At 38.2% G+C, this 19,533-nt stretch overlaps 1 protein-coding gene and 1 pseudogene across 1 annotated transcript; one reads left to right on the top strand and one right to left on the bottom strand.

Annotated features, from left to right (window-relative positions):
* Positions 1-9,548: 9,548 nt before the first annotated feature.
* Positions 9,549-10,349, bottom strand: LOC113338580. Its single transcript, XM_026583968.1, has one exon. It carries the CDS (start codon positions 10,347-10,349, stop codon positions 9,549-9,551), a length of 801 nt encoding a protein of 266 aa, XP_026439753.1.
* Positions 10,350-13,284: 2,935 nt separating this feature from the next.
* On the top strand, positions 13,285-19,381 carry LOC113338582 (annotated as a pseudogene).
* The last annotated feature ends 152 nt before the right edge of the window (positions 19,382-19,533 follow it).

Consider the following 19,533-nt stretch of genomic DNA (forward strand, 5'->3'; position numbering starts at 1 on the left):
GAATATGGCCTGTGTAAATGACATCCTTCCCAGCTTGAACAATTTTTTGTTGTTGTGTTCTTGGTGGGGGAGATGGTTGAGGGGTTGGGAGGTTGTTGTAATGGGACTGGGAGTGATTTGGTGGTATGGTACAAGAGGGGCATGGGTGGTCAAGAACTCTACAGACTTTGCAGAATTTTATTCCATTGAGAGCATAAGCAAATTCAAGTCAGTGTGAAATAGTTGTGGTTTCAAAAGCTTCAATACCAAATTTAAGAGGCCTAGTAACATCAATGGTAAGCTTTACCTCCATTTTTTTTTCAAATCTGTCCCTCCCATAAGCCTTTTTAGCAGTTTGGTATACTCCAACTGGCCTGAGGATGCCTTGAATGTCAGGGATGATGTGTGTAAGTATTCTTTTGATGAGCAACCAAATCATCACCTTTTTGAATTGTTCTTCATCAATCAAGTCAGGACCTCCTGCAGGAACACCTACCAAAACCATGAGTTTGTTAAAAACTCCCCTTGTTCCTCCATTTCTCAAGGTGGGGTAATCTTCTTCATGAGTGAGTCTGAGGATATAGTAGTTTCTTCTCCTATTCCAGATTTCCTCTTCAATTCTACTTTGAAGTTCCCAGTGAGCATTGATGAAACTGCTTATTCTAGAAGTCTGGAAGCAAATGTTGCTGCAGAGTTTTCCAATAAAACACCATTTCCAGTCTAAGAGTTGTTTAGTTTTGATGTTTTCAGAATTGATGAAAACTTTAAGAAAAAGGTACCCAGGGATATTAAGAGTAGTGTTCATCTTTTTTACTAGGTTCTCAATAATTGGTGAGGGTGTGGTTGAAGATGAATCCATATAGAAGTAGAAATCAGAACTGCAGGGGAGGATGAATGTAGGGTGATGGTCACTAGCAAGTAAAGGGTGAGTAATATAGATAGATAAAAGGAGGGAAGAGTAGAAGGCTTTAGTTTGAAATGAGTCACGGGTTCATAGCTTGATGTGTCGTTGTTATTCTCTTTTGTGTGACTGAGAAAGTATTTTGTCCCGGTGCAGTTTAGTTGCTATTGTAGGATAGCGACATTAGAGTGGCAAAAGTACCCTCTTTTATTTGATTGGGACCGGACATCATGCACATGCGGAGGTGTAGACTTTTTCGTGGCGAGAGTCTTGATGGATAATTGTACTTGGTAGCTAAACCCAAGACAACAGAAAGAGTTAGTATCAAGAAACAAGGTTAGCTTTTTATCTTTTTCCGATTTGATGCCTTTGGTTTGTGCCGTGACTTTCCTTTGACTAACAAAATAATAGAAGAAACTAGAGTCATATTAATATCCACTTAGAGAGTATGGCTTGTAATTTTGATCTCTGTGGGCCAGCATAGTCTAATTCCAGTATGAATCCTCCCATGGGTCTGATAGCGAAACCAGTGGGGATTGATTCGTACCCGAGTCCAAATCTAAGATAGTGAAAATTTTGCAAATGCCAAGTGTTTGAAACCGCTCCGCATGAGCCAATGAAGGTATATTATAGGTACAATTCCAATTCATAGGGCCAATAGACTTGACATTGCACAATTGCGTGTGAAAAAACTGACTAGTGTAGAGTTCCTTGATAATTAAATAGAGGGAAGAAACGATCAACAGTTGCGATGAAGAGTCAGTTGGTCTTCCAAACCATATTATAATCAGGGCGGAGAGAAAACTTTTCATTTTCTCATTCAGTTTCTTCAAATCAGAAGAACAAAGAATTGCAGTTTCCAATTTCAGAAGAAATATCAAGCCATGCCTCGAGTATTGTATTGTGAGGGAGACATCGTAGAAGAAACGCCAGAGATATTGATGGAGCATACTATGGATTGGTACAATCCTCATATCCCCATCTCTAGTCTGCCATATGGTATTGCTTTTCCAAATGGTAGGGAGGAAGTGAACTACACCCGCAACTTCAATTGGTATTTGGCTAATTTGCGCCACAATCGAAGATTAAAATTGGAGCAAATATATGATCGAATCCCTCCAGTAAATGGGCAAATCATGAAGAGGCCAAGGTTTAATCTTCCATCTTCTAACTAGGTAAGCATCTTTGACATGCAAGATTATGAAAATTCTTATTCTTTTTTGATTAAAATCATTGCAATAAGAAATGGATTCAATCATGACTAGGTGGGTGTTTATGGAACCCCTATTCCACCAATTTTACATAGTGTTGCTGGGGTCCAAGATAGGGTTTATCCTGAACGAGATGAGGGGAGGTATGTATTTCAAAACAACGTTAATTAAGTTTGTAGTGGTAGTGGAAGTGGGACTAGAGACGAAAATGAGGCAACAACTACTGGTGGGGGTCGAGAAGAGCAAGAAACTCCTCCACAACCAATTGGTGATAGAGTATGGGTTGTCAATGATGGTTGGGTGGTGTTTGCAACTCATCTCAGGAGAGGGCGATTTGTGGTGAATGAAGGGGTGGTACTGGTGGGTGATCGGTTCGTGGTATGTGATGGGGTGCGTCGGGGTTTTTATGCAGTTACAATGCCTGAACCTGTCAGAGCAGCAATCCGAGAGAATGCCTCCCATTCCTCCTCATTCTGTGATATTCCTACAGTTGGACATGTTGAGCCCTATGGTTGGAAAAATTTCCGCTGAGGTGGCGAGCTATTGCTAATTCAGAATATGGGGAGGTTAATCCTTCTCATGGTGGACCAGCACCAGGACCTGAGCCTACCCATCCCAATACAATTGAGGAGAATGTCGAAGATCCAGCTGCGCATGTCCCTGCAAGAGAAACTACAAAAGCATCTGGAGAGGCTAGTACTATCTAATTTGGTAATTATCACAACATAATTCATAGAGGTGTGAGGATTAGCCAAATAGCATATGAAAATATTAACTCTTTGAAATTTCTTGGTAGACAGAAGACTTTTTTCCCTTTCGGATTTAATGATTACATGCTTATGCTTTTGGTAATGTAATTCAGGTATATACAAGCAGACTATATCCAAGGTTAAGGATATTGGATGTTATTTTGGTCATCGTATTGCAATTTAGCCAACAGATTATTTTAAATTGGATGTGTAGACTAAGATTTTCTTGATTGCATATGCAGGAGTTACTAATGATAGCTAGTGATTTATGTTTAGTGAAAATAGAATTAGAATGAGGAATGTTAAATTTAGTACTATTATAGAGAAATTGAATGATACATAGATTGGTGTGCAGGAAATTCTCAGAGAGGCAAATTGTAGAGGAATATTGAAACTTATAGGGAGGACTTACCAGCTCAAACCTGTTTAGTTGCTTCCAGAGGTAGTGTATAAAATAAAAGAGATTGTAGAAATTCCAACTCCCGTATATTGAGTAAGAGGTGGAGGTGCTAGCCAAAGAGAAAAACCAGATTTGCTTATGATGTTTGGGATTTCTGCTTAGGTACTGCTTCAGGATGAAAGATTTATTTAGCTTGCATTCTTCAGAATGTAATACATCATGTAAAGCAGTGTCATTTATGTTGAGACCATTGCATAGATGTATGAGAAAGTAATAGGAATTAATTCTCTTATAGTTCAGATGTTGATTATACTTCATGGAAGGGGGAGTTCCAGCTTCCAGACTTGTGTCTTCTGTGATTTGATCTATGTTTGTGACATTAGTGATTGTAATCTTGTTTGAAACTTTCAGATTGCGGGTGAACTGGTCGATTCTGGAGTAATTTGAATTTGCCGGAATAGTAGTGATTTTAGTTGGATTGGTCATTTGATAGCAAGATAGATACTAGATTGGTACTAAAATCTGTTAGGATTCATTCACAAATTACCAGGAAAACAAACAGAAGAGAGTTTTGACATGAATTTAGAGTTTTGACATGAATTACGGCCGGAATTTCCGGCCGAAACTAGCTGTTGGACACAACCATACAACCCAATGGCCAGTAGAATTAGCCGCCGGGGAGAGGAAAAAAGGGTCTTAGGAGAGAGAGGGAGTCGTACTAGGAGAGAGAGGGAGGGAGTCGTACTATCTGGATTCCACTTTAAAAGGCTGTAATGAGGCAAACCAAAAGTTGTACTAGGAGAGAGAGGGAGTCATATTAGGCTGGTAACTTCTTTTTTGAGTTGGGGGACCGGTTGAGAACCCTGTTCATAGAACAGTGGATCCTCATACACCTCCCCTATGGGGGAGCCGTATTCGATCCTCCGTATGGGGACTAAAAATGTGTTGTAGTAACAGGTGTGAGGTTGGCGGGCTGGGCTGACAGTGAGGTCGGCCTAGTTTGCTGGGCTTACCAAAAAAAAGTAATTTATTCTTATGACCCTAGAAATTATGGGTTTTACTGTTTTGGCCCAGGGTTATTTAATAAAATTTTCAAATTATTCCAGTGGTCCTGGAATATTATAGGAAGTAGGATTAACAAAATAATCGGTGTGCATATTGCTTGCACATAAAATAAGTGTGCATATTGCCTGCACAATATAAAATATGAACAAAATTAAAAAAATTATTTACAAAAATCAGTGTGCATATTGCTTGCACACTATTAAATATGAAGAAAATTAAAAAAATTATGTACAAAAATCAGTGTGCATATTTCCTGCACATAAAATCAGTGTGTATATTGTCTGCACACTATAAAATATGAAGAAAATTTAAAAAATTATTATTTAAAGAATAAAAATTATGTAAAATGAAAATTTGATAGTTGTATTTACGCTCGTTGTGTAGGTTTTTCAAAAAGCTTTCCAAGTATATAAAATTTGTCGAATTTTTACGTATGATTCGTGAGACATGTTATGTTCAAGTTGGCATGACAATCATACCCTTAATAAAGGATATATTTATTTGATAACATCATCAAACATTTTTATCCAAATAGCCCTCCTTTTGAAGTGATAGTGAGAAAGAGAGAACAACAATGGAAGAGAGAAGAACTTTTCTATTAACCATAGGAGAGGACCCCATTACATAGGTTTAGTGTTCTATGTATACAAGTAGAAGGGAAAACCCTAGTAGTCTACTGGACCGAACATCCATGGTCCATATGCCCTATAACACTCCCCCTTGTGCGGTTCAAAAACGGAACTTAAAATGTGTTGCCTCGTTAAAAACCTTGACAAGGAAAACCCAATGGAACAAAACCTTGACGAAGGTAAAAGAGTACAACGTGTTGATAAAGCTGGCCACTTCTCTTCGGAAAAACCTAAAATATAAAAACCCTGTGGGAAAAAGATAATTTCAATCGGAGAATCATAAACCTAGCGTTGTTGTTGTCTCATTAAAAACCTTGTCGAGTAACAAAAACCCATTGGGACAAAATAAAACTCGGTGAAGGGAAAAGGAGTTCAACAGACACTCGCTCCCCCTGATGTTGACATCATATCATTAGATACTCCCCCTGATTGCAGTCAAGGGAGTTCGGACAATTTCCTTAGTCCAATACTCTTTACGTTCTTTTCAAATAAGGACTTAGGAAGTGACTTAGTAAATAAGTCTACCACATTCTCATCAGACGGTACTTTGTTGACTTGAATGTTTAAGAGACACTGTTGTTGCTGATTGTAAAAGAACATTGGTGAAATATGTTTTATATTATCACCCTTGATATATCCTTGATTCATCTGTTCGATACAAGCTGCATTATCTTCATAAATGCATGTTGGCTCTTCAGTGGTGGAATTCAAACCACTCGTCCCTCGAATATGTGTAATTATAGACCTTAACCATATGTACTCACGAACCGCTTCATGTAGGGCAATGATCTCTGAGTGGTTTGTGGAGGTACCTACAAGAGTTTGCTTGGTCGATCTCCAGGATATCGCTGTGTTCCCTATGGTGAATACATAATCAGTTTGGGATCGAGCTTTATGTGGGTCAAAGAGGTACCCAACATCAGCAAAACCAACCAAAACATTATTTGGGGTTTCAGTGTAGAGGGTTGATTTAGAAATCTTCCTTTCGTCCTCATAGGGATAAAATAGACCCATGTCAATGGTTTCTTTAAGGTATCTGAATATAGTCTTTATACCATTCCAATGACGCTGCGTTGGCGCTAAGCTATATCTATCTAACAAGTTCACTGAGAATGATATATCAGGTCGAGTACATTGTGCTAAGTACAATAATGCGCCTATTGCACTTAGGTAGGGAATTTCATCTCCCAATACCTCTTCGCCATCTTCCTTTGGACGAAATGGATCCTTTTGTACATCTAAACTTCGACCAATCATGGGAGTGTTAGCAGGATGCACCTTGTCTATATTGAATTGCCTGAGTATCTTATGGACATATGTAGACTGGTGGATTAGTATTCCACATGCTCGGTGTTCTAGCTCGAGTCGTAGACAAATTCGAGTTTTCCCAAGTTCTTTCATCTCAAATTCAGATTTCAAGTAGCTTGCGGTTTCTCTTATTTCATCAAGAGTACCTATTATGTTCATATCATCAACATAAACAGCTATAATTGCAAATCTGGAATTCGTTTTCTTTATAAATACGCAGGGGCATAACTCATTATTTGTGTATCCCTTCCCAATCAAATAATCACTTAGACGGGTATACCACATCCGCCCGGATTTCTTTAATCCGTAAAGTGAGCGTTTCAACTTAATCAAAAACGCACTCCGTTGTTTAGAGTTACTTGATTCGGGCAATGGAAGGCCATCAGGCACTTTCATGTATATCTCTTAATCTAGATCCCCATAGAGATATGCTGTAACCACATCCATAAGCTGCATTTCAAGTCCTTATGAAACTACCAAGCTAACTAAGTAGCGGAACGTTATGACGTCCATTACGGGAGAGTATGTTTCCTCATAATCAATTCCAGGGCGTTGTGAGAAACCTTGCGCCACAAGGCGAGCCTTATACCTCAAGACTTCATTCTTCTCATTACGCTTTCTGACAAATACCCATTTATGTCCTACGGGCTTTACACCTAGTGGGGTTAGCACTACCGCACCAAATACCCGTCTCTTTGCCGGTGAATTTAATTCTTCCTGGATTGCAACTTCCCATTTAGGCCAGTCTGCTCTTTTTTGACATTCTGCGATAGAGCGTGGTTCGATGTCATCGTGCTCAATGATCTCTTGAGCAACAGTGTATGCAAATGCATCATCAATCTGCGTGGAGGATCTTTCCATCAACACGTATGCACTCTCATAATCCATAGAGATTTCTTTGTTCTCTGGAATCATTTCAAACATCGGAGCGTCCTCCAGTATTGATTCATGGACATAACTGTAATCAGAGATAATTTCATGAGAGGGATTATCTGTATTGATGATTAATGGATCAGATTGTTCCTTACTCACTCTTTTGTTCCTTGGGTGAGTATCCATCGAACCAGGTGGTCTTCCTCTATTTCTTTGGGGTCCACTGCCTCAGCTACACTTCCGCCAAGTGTAGGTTTGACACCTCTATATAAGGTTCCTTTTCCCGTATTAGGGATTTCTAACCTTGCAGGCACGTTTGCAGTTGGTATGTGTGATCTCGTCACTTTAGCAATATCAGTGAATGCATCAGGCATTGAGTTTGCCACATTCTGAAGATCAATAATTATTTTCACTTCACTTTCACATTGTGAGGTGCGGGGATCAAGATGAGACAATGTGGGGACACACCACGACAATTCCTGTCGTTCCCTTATGAAATCCTTTTCCATACCTCCCCCTAACGACGGGAAGGTTGTCTCATCAAAGTGACAGTCCGCAAATCTAGCGGTAAAGAGATCGCCTGTCAAAGGTTCCAAATAGCGGATAATTGTTGGGGATTCGTATCCAACATAAATACTTAATCGTCTTTGGGTACCCATCTTAGTACGTTGTGGGGGCGTATTAGGCACGTATACAGCACAACCAAAGATACGTAAATGTGAAATATCAAGCTCATATCCAGTTACCAACTGGTACGCAGAAAATGGTGGGATAATAGTGGGTCTAAAGAGAATAAGTAATGCTGCATGCAATATGGCGTGCAGTAATGGGCATGTTGGAACGCATAACCAATGCCCTAGCTATCATCTGTAACCTTTTGATGGTAGCTTCTGCGAGACCATTTTGAGTGTGTACATGGGGTACGGGGTTCTCTACATCAATTCCGATTGACATACAGAAATCATCAAATCCTTTAGATGTAAATTCTCCAGCATTATCAAGTCTGATAGACTTGATTGGATAATCGGGGTGGTGAGCCCTCAAACGTATAATTTTTGCTAGGAGCTTTGCAAAGACAGCATTTTTTGTGGATAGTAAGGGTCGAAGCATCTATCAAAACCATAAAATACCTAAATGGTCCACACTCTGGATGTATAGGTACAAAAATATCACCTTGTATTCTTTGTAAAAATGGAATGTTTTGTTTTGCATATTTAGCATAGGATGGTCTCGCTCCTGTCTTTGCTAAAGAACAAGCTTTGCAAAATGAGTGGTGTGATTTTGACAAAGTCCACGAAGTAGAATGAGAGAGAGTTTGCACATCAGTTGCTTTATATGGCAGTGGCTCGCAGACGTTGTTACTTTGCATTGTAACTGTCTTTTGTCTCATTTTACTTTTCACTCGAAATAAAGGATGTCTGTGTGAGTTCTTTAAAACACGGATCAACATATCACGACCCGGGTGCCCCAAGCGGTCGTGCCAAAGCTTGTATAAGTCACTGTTCAACAGTACATCGTTGGTAACAACATGTGATTCGATAATCCGAATAGTAGTAGTGTACAAACCACTGGAGTGACTCATTAATTTCTCTAGAATACGTTTTCTTCCACATGTATTAGAGATAATATTTATATATTCAATTCCATTTTCACAGTGAGTTTCCAAGTGATAACCATTTGCACGGATATCTTTGAAGCTCAACAAGGTACGGTTAGCTCTTGGTGCATATAGAGCTTCTGTGACTTTAATCATTGTGCCATTTGGCAACAAAAATTGAGCATTACCTCGCCCAATGATCACTTGTGATGATCCAATCACGTAGTTATAGAGGATTTATAAGGAATTAAGTCAACAAATAATTGCCTATTTCTTAAAATAGTGTATGTGGAGCCACTATCAGCTAGGCACTCAATCTCTTCTGAGGATGACATTCCTACAAGTAAATGGTACTTCAGAGAATTCGGTCACAAAATTCAATCACGCAATAGATTATCACAGTAAAACAAATTAAATCCAAAGCATAATTAGTACCCATAAAAATTAAAAACCACTGATCCATCAACAAAAAAAAACAACTATAGTTTAAGACTACCTAACATAGTTTAAGTCATCAAAAGAAACATTTAAACCAAAGTCTTCTAAACCACAAAGAAAAAAAATAAACAAGTTTTTAGGATCAAAGGATAAATAAAAATAAAATAACAATCAATCAAAGTCAGGTGTTTCCATAAGGGCATGGTTCTTTTTTCCCTGGAAGTGTGAAATGGTGAAGTTGACTTCTGGGGCATGATCATGTTCTTCCACACAGTGAGATTCTTGATCTATGGATTCCCGGTACTTTTTGTAGCTGGCTGCTACCTTGGCACTAGCCTTGCATTGCTGGTACCAATGTCCGGAGATTCCACACCTGTAACAAGGTGCATTGCCATTCTCTACCTTCTTAGGTGTGGGATTCTTATGTGTTTTTTCAACAGTGTTTCCCCTACCACTAGCTCCAGAAGTAGCATCTCTAGACCAGGTATTGAATGGCCTCCACGCCAATGCCCCCTACCACGATGACCCTTTTTTCCTCTTCCACGTGGGTTATTATCCCCACGTGAGTATGGAGCATGAGAATATGAATCATTTTTAACCCTCCTTTCTTTGTGGTGTTTTCCTTTGTTATCCTTGCCATAGTTAGCCTCGGGAATTTTCTTCTTCCCGGGGGCTCTAGCATTGTTGTTTGCTAGAACTTCATTGTGCCTTTCGGCTACCCGCAATAAGTTGATCAACTTACTAAAATTTGTTATTCTCTTGTTATCAACTTCTATGCGGTATTGGTTGGCTAGAATAACCGATGACAAAGGGAAAGTAGACAATGTCTTTTGAATCATATCTTTATCTGGAAGTTTTATCCTACAGAAATTGAGGTGTGCTTGTAGCTTAAGCATATCTCTTTGGAAATCACCTACCTTCACATAATCAAGAAACCGGATGTCATTCCATTGTTCGTTCAACTGTGGGATAAGGCAATCCTCAATGCTCCCAAAACGGCTTGCTAGTGCATCCCACAGTTCTTTAGGACACATTGTGTGTTGGTATCCCCAAAGGAGATTAGGGTCAATATGTTCCTTCAAATATAGAAGGGCTTCAGCCTTTTCTTTTTCAGTTGCTGGGGAAGCATCTTTTTCAGTAGAGGGTGTGATGGTGTGGGTGCATTCTGTTGCTACAAAAGCGATCTTCACATCATCCATCCAACGATGATATTCAAGTCCATATATATCCAACAGTCCAAACTCTTGTCAGATATATTCCGTCTTTCTCATCTACATAAGACAAGGCTAAAGGACATTAGTATGACCAAGTTTCTTAATGGCTTATGGAGTGAGAAACCAAAATTCTTTATGGTTCTTAAAATATCTCGGTTGAGTCAAAATCCATAGGACGACAGTGCCCCATTAACGGTTTAGATAAAGGCATTTTTTAAGTTAAAATATAGGTGATATTATAATAGACACGATCAAATACACACAAAAAAAGTAAAAAAAATATAATTCATATGAGATACAAGAGCATTTGGCACAATTACACCTCCAGAAAAATCATAGGTTGAACAATAATAAATTTATACATTATTAGAGGCCCTTTGTTAAGTAAGTATAATGCTGTAAAAATAAAATTAAAATAAACGATAGTAATATATGCATACACAAGTTCCAATCATCATTAGTAGTACAGATTAAAAATAAATAAACAACAGTTGCGGCATTGGATACAAAAAAAGTTACAAACAAAAGATAGTAACGGTTGCATGATACGACTATATTAATTGAATCACAATAAAAAACTCTAATACATATGATAGACCACATGATAATGGTAATAATATATATATTAATAATTATTATCATTAAAGAAATGTATTCCAATCATCCATTGAAGAGCATACGTTATAGGGAAATGCCCAACGTCATACGTTAAAATAAGAAGGAACGGTACATACATGTTAATTTGAAAGAAATTAATTATAGTCAGGGCATTGAGATGGGGATTCGTAATAAAGAAAGACAACACACATACACAATCACAAACGGACAAAAAAACTCTTGGCATTTCACAAAAAAGAAAAATAATCATAAAGCATACGTTATAGGTGCCACATCACATTAAATCGGATATAATAAACAAACAATAATAAAAATGTAAACAGATTCATACGATGATAAAAGAGGCAAATCAGTGGAAACAAAAATTAATGAATAGTCTTCTCTGACTTACAAAAGAAAACGTACAGACATGGGTAAACCCTTTTTTTTTCTTTATTAATACAAACTAGTATATAGGTGGTACAATCACAGTGCAGTAAATATATGTTATATTTAATCATGAATAAGAAATATATATAATATATACAGAGAGAAAATATTTATCCATTAATAGACCCATGTGACTGATAAGACATAGCAAGAGTAAGCATATATTTATCCTATGTGAGACCATTTCTTAGAAGTGAGCAGGCAATCATAGACTAGAATATGACAAAGCATTTGCAATCACAATCAAATAAAATAGTAAAATAAAAATCAGTAGACAAGTACATGGATAGGTCACAATCGGGTAGGGTAGTAAGTCAAAATAAACAGATTTACAGAATAGCATGTGAACAAACAAAGTATGGACAGATAAACCAAGTTTGACCAAACTGACGCAACAACATCAAAAATCATATATTAATGTTATATACATATCAATAGAGGAGACCAAGACAAAATGATTTCTTACACAAGCAAAATCAGGGCATCTTTATAATATTATAATAATTAATCATGGATTAAAACTATACCTAGGACATAGTAACAAATCAAAAGAAGAATAGGTCTCATATCAGGACAAATCATTCATAGCAGGACATAGTTATGACCAAAACTTAGCATATAGGACGAAAATATATTTTTGATTCTTAAAAAAACAATGAAACTGATCCGACAAATTCATACCTTTTACGCAAACCAATGATTTGAACAAACACAGGATAAATAAAGGTACCAAGATTAAACGCCGAAAGTGCTTTTCTTAAATTGATTCACTGATTTGATGTCAAAGATTCGCCGCACGGTTAGAGTTCGTGCGAGATAACGTTTTGAAGTGATAGTGAGAAAGAGAGAACAACAATGGAAGAGAGAAGAACTTTTCTATTAACCATAGGAGAAGACCCCATTACATAGGTTTAGTGTTCTATTTATACAAGTAGAAGGGAAAACCCTAGTAGTCTAATGGACCGCACATCCATGGGCTATAACACCTCCTTCTTTTCTAAGGGTCATTTCAACAAAATGAGTTAATTTTCTTAAAAATGACTCTTAAGTCAAGGGTTTTGTTATTTTGTGCACAAGATAAGGCCAATCATTGGTATCGAAAAGCGTAAAAAACTATAAAATATAAGAGAGAATGCTTCTTTGTATTTGGGAATGCAAATATTCATGAATTTTTGAAGTTCTCTCTCCACAAATGCATTCTCCAATGCAAATAAGCATTCTCTCTTATATTGATCAGTGTCGCCCTGAGATCTTGATGCCCCAAAGATAGTATACATAATGATGCCCCTATGCATGGTCATTATGAAAATTTTTGAACAGTTTCCAAAAACTAGATAACAAATTAAGATCTCGCCGCAAATACCTCCAGGATTATTTTTTTTCTCTCTTGTAATAAATCTCCAATCGTGGACTTTTGTATTAAAAGAACTGACACAAAAAAATCTTGCTGCCCCAAAATATTTGCTGCTCAAAGCAGTACTTTGGATGCTTTGCCTCGGGGCCGGCACTGCCAATGATTGTCAAGATAACAAACTCTTAAGTCAAAGACCATTCGAGTAAGAAAGAGTGTAGAGAGGGCTAAACACTTAATTTCCACCAAAAAAATAAAAAAAAAGTCGGGGGACCAGTAAAATTCTGCATACACATGGCTAATTTGTTTCGACCATATCTTTGACTACGGGTCACCTATCTAGTACGTGTCTAGTGGTTTTCCTAAAAACCGTTCTCTTCTCTTTCCTCTCTTCTCTCTAAAACACACAGCCACTTATTTTCTTTGTTTAGAATCCTTGATCTTTCCGGGTTAGAGTTGATTTTTCAGATCTGCCGGGAAAATCAAGGTAAGTACTATTAGTTTTTATAATTTTATTCAATAAAACAAATTCTTGGATTGGTTTCTCTTGATCTTTCTACCAATCAGCTCCAGGTTAGTATTTCTTTAGAATTCAGAGTTTTTGAATTTCACTGTTTACTTTGAATGATTTTAGATGAGACCAAAGATGAACTTGCAGTAGGATTGCGCTTTATTAAGGAAAGCGATATATTAGGAAAGTGTCGTAATATATTTCCAAGACCGTAGTGGTCAGTCTATGGAAAGTATTGTCCATATAAGTCACGAATTTGAGACCCATAAGGAAAGGCTCAAGTTCGTGCTTTAGGAAGGATTGTTCACCAAGTTTGAGTCATGTATAAATAGCTACGGCATTACAATGAATAAGATAAGAACGTGATTTACCTAAGTTTTAACATGGCATCACGAGCCAGTTGAAAACCCTAAAAAAAAAAGAGAAGAAAAGAAAATCGTTGAGAATGGGTGGTGACGTAGAATCATCAAACAAAGACAAGAATATAGAATATGATACGCAGAGGAAGAATCCAGTATATCACCTAGGATCGAGTGATGGTCCAGGTATTATCATCACACCGGTTGTTCTAAAAGGACACTCGAATGAAGATTGTTTTCAGCTTATTGGATATCCTGAATGGTGGAGAGATAAACCTAGAAGTGGAAGAGGATATGGTCGAGGAGGAAGAACCGATGGTAGAGGTCGTGGTGGATTTGCGAATGGCAGAGGAGGTAGAGGACAAAGAACTGGCAACCAGGTTCGAGCACATAATCTAAATATATCAGAGACAAAGCAGTCAAGTGGTACATATTCCTCAGACGGCTCAGATTTGATGGGAGTAACCGCAACACAACTCAAACAGGTGCTTGACTTTTTGAATGCAAAGAAAAATACGTCCCAGCTTCAAGGTAAGCAAATTAAACCGACTTGGATCATAGACACGGGAGCTACAAATCATGTCACATGTAGCAGAGATGACATGATTGATGTGAAAGATATTGTGATGTGTACTGTTGGACTCCCAGATGGAAAATATGCACAATCTGAGAAAATAGGGACTATTATTCTGCAAGGCGGTTTTATACTTGATAATGTGCTTTATGTGCCTCAAATAACTTGTAACCTAATTTCAGTCACACAACTTATTGATGAGTTAGTATGTACGGTACAATGTACTAACAGTTTATGTCTTATACAGGACCGGTTGACGAGGAAGGTGATTGGAGTGGGTGAACGACAAGGTGGACTATATATTTTCAGTGGTGTGCCTCAAGTTGAAGTTATGGCAGTCAGTGGAGATCATACGAGCTGTGGCATCGACGAATGGGACATCCATCAGAAAAAGTATTGCAAAGGTTGCCGGGTGTGAGTAGATTGAAGAAGCATAATGAAGTTTGTGACATTTGTCCAAGAGCGAAACAACATAGGAGTAGTTTTGCTAGTAGTCTAAGTAAATCCAGTTGTATTTTTGAGTTGTTCATATAGATTTATGGGGTCCTTATAGGGCTACATCGTCTTGTGGAGCACAATATTTTTTAACAATAGTAGATGATTTTTCAAGAGGTGTGTGGATTCATTTGCTTCAAAATAAAACGGCAGTTGAACGAACGTTTCTTGATTTATTGCTCTTGTGAAACGACAATTTGATAAAGATATCAAAATTGTTAGAAGTGATAATGGTACCGAGTTTAATTCATTGCGTGGATATTTTAAGACTAATGGGATAGTTTTTGAAACATCGTGTGTGGTACTCCGCAACAAAATGGAAGAGTGGAGAGAAAGCATCAACATATATTGAATGTGGCAAGGGCTTTGAGATTTCAAGCCAACTTGCCAATACGGTTTTGGGGAGAATGCGCATTGACAGCTGCGTATTTGATTAATCGTACTCCTACACCTATTCTGAAAATAAAACGCCGTATGAAATATTGTTTGGAAAAAACCTATTGAAGTGTTTGGATGCCTGTGTTATGTGCATGATCAAAGTAATAAAGGGGATAAATTTGCAAGTAGAGGAAGGAGGTGTGTTTTTCTTGGATATCCGTTTGGTAAAAAGGCATGGCAAGTATATGACTTGGATGCAAGAAAATTTCTAGTGTCAAGAGACGTCCAGTTTTGTGAGAATAGTTTCCCATATAAGAATGAAGCATTGTGCAGCAGACAACAGTTTCGACTGATCAGCCTGGTCATTCTATTGAGACCGAGGTGACTGGTGTATCAGCTGAGACTGATCAGTTGATCCAGCGTTTGACTGGAGTGATGATGAAGATGTAACAGCGACAGAAGGAGAAAGTGCAGCAGTACCAGGCGTAACAGCGACAGTAGGAGAGTTGTAGGTATACCAGGCGTAACTGCGACAGGAGAAGCTGTAGTATACAGTGTGACTGCGACAATAGGAGAAGGTGTAGCAGTTCAAGATGTAACTCGATAGAAGGAGAAAGTGTAGCAGTTCAAGAGCGATCTGCTGAGCTTGTGAGTCCGGGCAATGATGTTGCAGTAGAAGGTGATATGGGTAAAGGAAAGCGTACGAAATTCCATCGAGTAGGCTTAAGGGATTTGTGACGCACACCATTCGAGAAAATAGTCCATCTCATCTTCATTCATCACAATCATCCTCCTCAGGTACGCCGTATCCTTTGACATATTATGTTAGTTGTGATAATTTTCTACACGTATAAGAAATTTCTTGCAGCTATAACGGCTGGTTCTGCACCTCGCAACTTTAAAGAAGCAATGAAACATCCAGGATGGCGGAAAGCCATGGAAGAAGAAATACGAGCACTAGAAGAACAAGTACCTGGGTTTGCAAGAATTGCCGGAGGGCAAGAGGCACTAGGAAGTAAATGGATATATACAGAGAAGTATGATGAAAATGGGAATTTGGTTCGTTTAAAAGCAAGATTGGTGATCTTTGGAAATCATCAGTGGAAGGCTTAGATTACAAAGAGACTTTGCACCTGTAGCAAAAATGACAACAGTGCGCACTTTTCTAGCTGTTGCAGCTGTTAAAAATTGGGAAGTACATCAGATGGATGTACACAATGCGTTTCTACATGGAGATTTGGAGGAAGAGGTGTATATGAAAATACCACCTGGATTTGCGAAAGGTAATCCTAATATGGTATGTAAAATGAAGAAATCGTTGTATGGTTTGAAACAGGCTCCACGTTGTTGGTTTGCAAAACTATAAACAGCTTTGAAGAATTATGGTTTTCGGCAATCTTATTCAGACTATTCTCTTTTCACTATGATCAAAGGAAAGATGCAACTTAATGTATTGGTGTATGTGGATGATTTGATTGTTGCAGGAAATAATATAGTGGAGCTTAATAAATTTAAAACATATTTGGGACAGTGTTTCAAGATGAAAGACTTGGGAAAATTGAAATATTTTCTGGGCTTGGAGATAGCTCGCAGTAAGCAAGGTATTTATGTTTGTCAACGGAAATATGCATTGGACATTATTATGGAGACGGGGTTATTAGGAGCAAAACCAGCAGAGTTTCCGATGGAAACTAATCATCGTCTAGCTTTGGCAACGGGGCCGTTGCTGAGTGATGCAAAAAAGTATCGTCGACTGATAGGAAGATTGATTTATCTGGCTGTGACTAGACCGGATCTAGCTTATTCTGTGCATACTTTGTCACAGTTTATGCAACATCCAAGACAAGAACATTGGGAAGCTGCACTTCGTGTGGTTAGATATTTGAAAAAGAATCCTGGGAAAGGAATTCTGTTGCACTCTGATAGTAGTCTAAGTTTAAAAGGCTGGTGTGATTCAGATTGGGCAAGCTGTCCTTTGACTAGACGATCATTGACAGGGTGGTTTGTACTTCTTGGAGATTCACCAGTGTCTTGGAAGACCAAAAAGCAGCACACAGTTTCTCGTAGTTCAGCTGAAGCAGAATACAGATCTATGGCTGCAGCTACTTGTGAATTGAAGTGGTTGAAGCAATTACTAGGTGATTTGGGAGTTCGTCATACACAGGGAATGAGTCTCCTTTGTGATAGTCAGTCGGCATTGTATATTGCTCAGAATCCCGTTTTTCACGAAAGAACCAAACATATAGAGGTGGATTGTCATCTCATCAGGGATGCGATAGTACAGAAAATTATTTCACCCTCTTATACGCCTACGGAGTTGCAGTTGGCAGATATCTTCACAAAATCATTAGGCCGAGTTCAGTTTCAAGGTCTTTTGTCCAAGATGGGCATTTGTGACCTACATGCTCCGTCTTGAGGGGGTATTAAGGAAAGCGATATATTAGGAAAGCGATATATTAGGAAAGTGTCGTAATATCTTTCCAAGACCGTAGTGGTCAGTCTATGGAAAGTATTGTCCATGTAAGTCACGAATTTGAGACCCATAAGGAAAGGCTCAAGTTGGTGCTTTAGGAAGGATTGTTCACCAAGTTTGAGTCATGTATAAATAGCTACGGCATTACAATGAATAAGATAAGAACGTGATTTACCTAAGTTTTAACACGCTTTGATCATGATTTTCATGTGTAAGTACAATTGAACTTTGTAGAAAATTTAGAATCATGGAGTCGTGTCATCAGCATAAAGTGATCTTTGTAGAAAACTTAGAACCACAAAGTTATGTTGTGACTTGTGAGTACAAAGCAAACTATGTAGAAGATTTTTAAAATCTTGGGGGGGTTTGACCTTGTGTTTTGATTCAGAAAGTGACTTTGTACTGCTTGAACCTGTTGATGTCTGAATGTTTATTTCGGAAATTGGGGTTGGGCTACTACTTATCTTGGTTTTGATTGAGGTCATCCTTGACATAGAGTCTGCTCTGTTGTGTTAAAGTTTGCAGATGTCCAAGCTTTAGTTTACTTCTTTCGAGCATTTACTGTTCTCGTAAGGTTTCAAATCCGGTTTTACTTCCGGTTTTTGTAAGCTTGGAAGTGAAATAGTTTAGACACTATCATTTGTATACATTTTCAAATTGATGAGCTCCAAATTAAACAAGAATTATTAACTTACAATTAAGTAATTAACCAGTTATGTAAGTCTAAAAACAGTTGCATGAAGGAGCTTCTGTAGTTCTGAAATGTGTTTAGTTTTTCTCATCATTGTTGCAGTTATTACTTATGTAGTTATGTTACATCTATCAAGTTTTCTGATTTTCTGACTATGTGGTACAGGTCATCCCTGATTCAATCGCAGGACTAGAAAAGCTAGAAGAGCTTAATCTTTCATCGAACATTCTGGAGTCATTGCCAGATTCTATTGGGTTGCTGGTGAATCTGAAATATTTAAATGTGTCCACCAACGAGCTCAAGGCTTTCCCCGGCAGTATTATCAGATGCAGGTAATCTAATGATTTTTTGTTTCCTTTGGAAACCCATTTTATCTTTCAGATTATCAATTAAGAAACACATTTTTCAATGCTCATCATAACTTCGTCATTTACAAAGTAGGGTAGTGCTTCATAATGCAGATCATTAGTGGAGCTGGACGCAAGCTATAACCAGCTGACTTATTTGCCAACGAAAATTGGTGAATCTGCAGAAGCTCTTGGTCGGCTTCAACAAAATTCGTTCCCTTCCCAGTTCTATTTGTGAAATGAAGTCATTGCGCCATTTGGATGCACACTTCAATGAGCTACGTGGTCTTCCAGACGCTATTGGGCTCTTAACTAATCTCGAGATTCTTAATTTAAGCAGTAACTTCAGTGATTTTAGGGAGCTTCCTGTCACGTTTGGAGAGTTGATCAACCTGAAAGAAGTAGATATTAGTGACAACCAGATCAGTGCTCTTCCTGATACATTTGGCCGCCTAGACAGTCTTACCAAACTTAACTTGGATCAGAATCCACTTTTCATTCCTCCTGCGGAGATTGTGAAGCAAGGAGTTGAAGCTGTCAAAGAATTCATGGCAAAGAGGTGGGTTGACATCTTACTTGAGGAGGAGCGTAAGAGTATGGAAGCACACACCCAGGCACAGAAAGGGTGGTTGACACGCAGTACTTCGTGGTTGACAGGATATTTGGCTGGCGGAGAGAAATCTCCAAAGGCACAAGTACAAGTACATTATCTCGACCAGGATTTATATTTCTTTGATCGTCCTCTTGACTATTCCAAATGTATATATGCTTGTACAGCAAATGATAAATAAGACACCCACACTTGGTAAGAAAACTGGTGTAGCCAGTGAATCCACTCTACTCTATTGCCATTTTATACTTTTCTTTTTGGTGAATTTGTTTCTTTTATCATAGTTTTGTAGATGCTGAGTGGCTTATTTCCATATTTTTCCTTTCCCCCCTA

Source organism: Papaver somniferum, unplaced genomic scaffold (assembly GCF_003573695.1).
Source record: "Papaver somniferum cultivar HN1 unplaced genomic scaffold, ASM357369v1 unplaced-scaffold_19, whole genome shotgun sequence".
Lineage (NCBI taxonomy): Eukaryota > Viridiplantae > Streptophyta > Magnoliopsida > Ranunculales > Papaveraceae > Papaver > Papaver somniferum.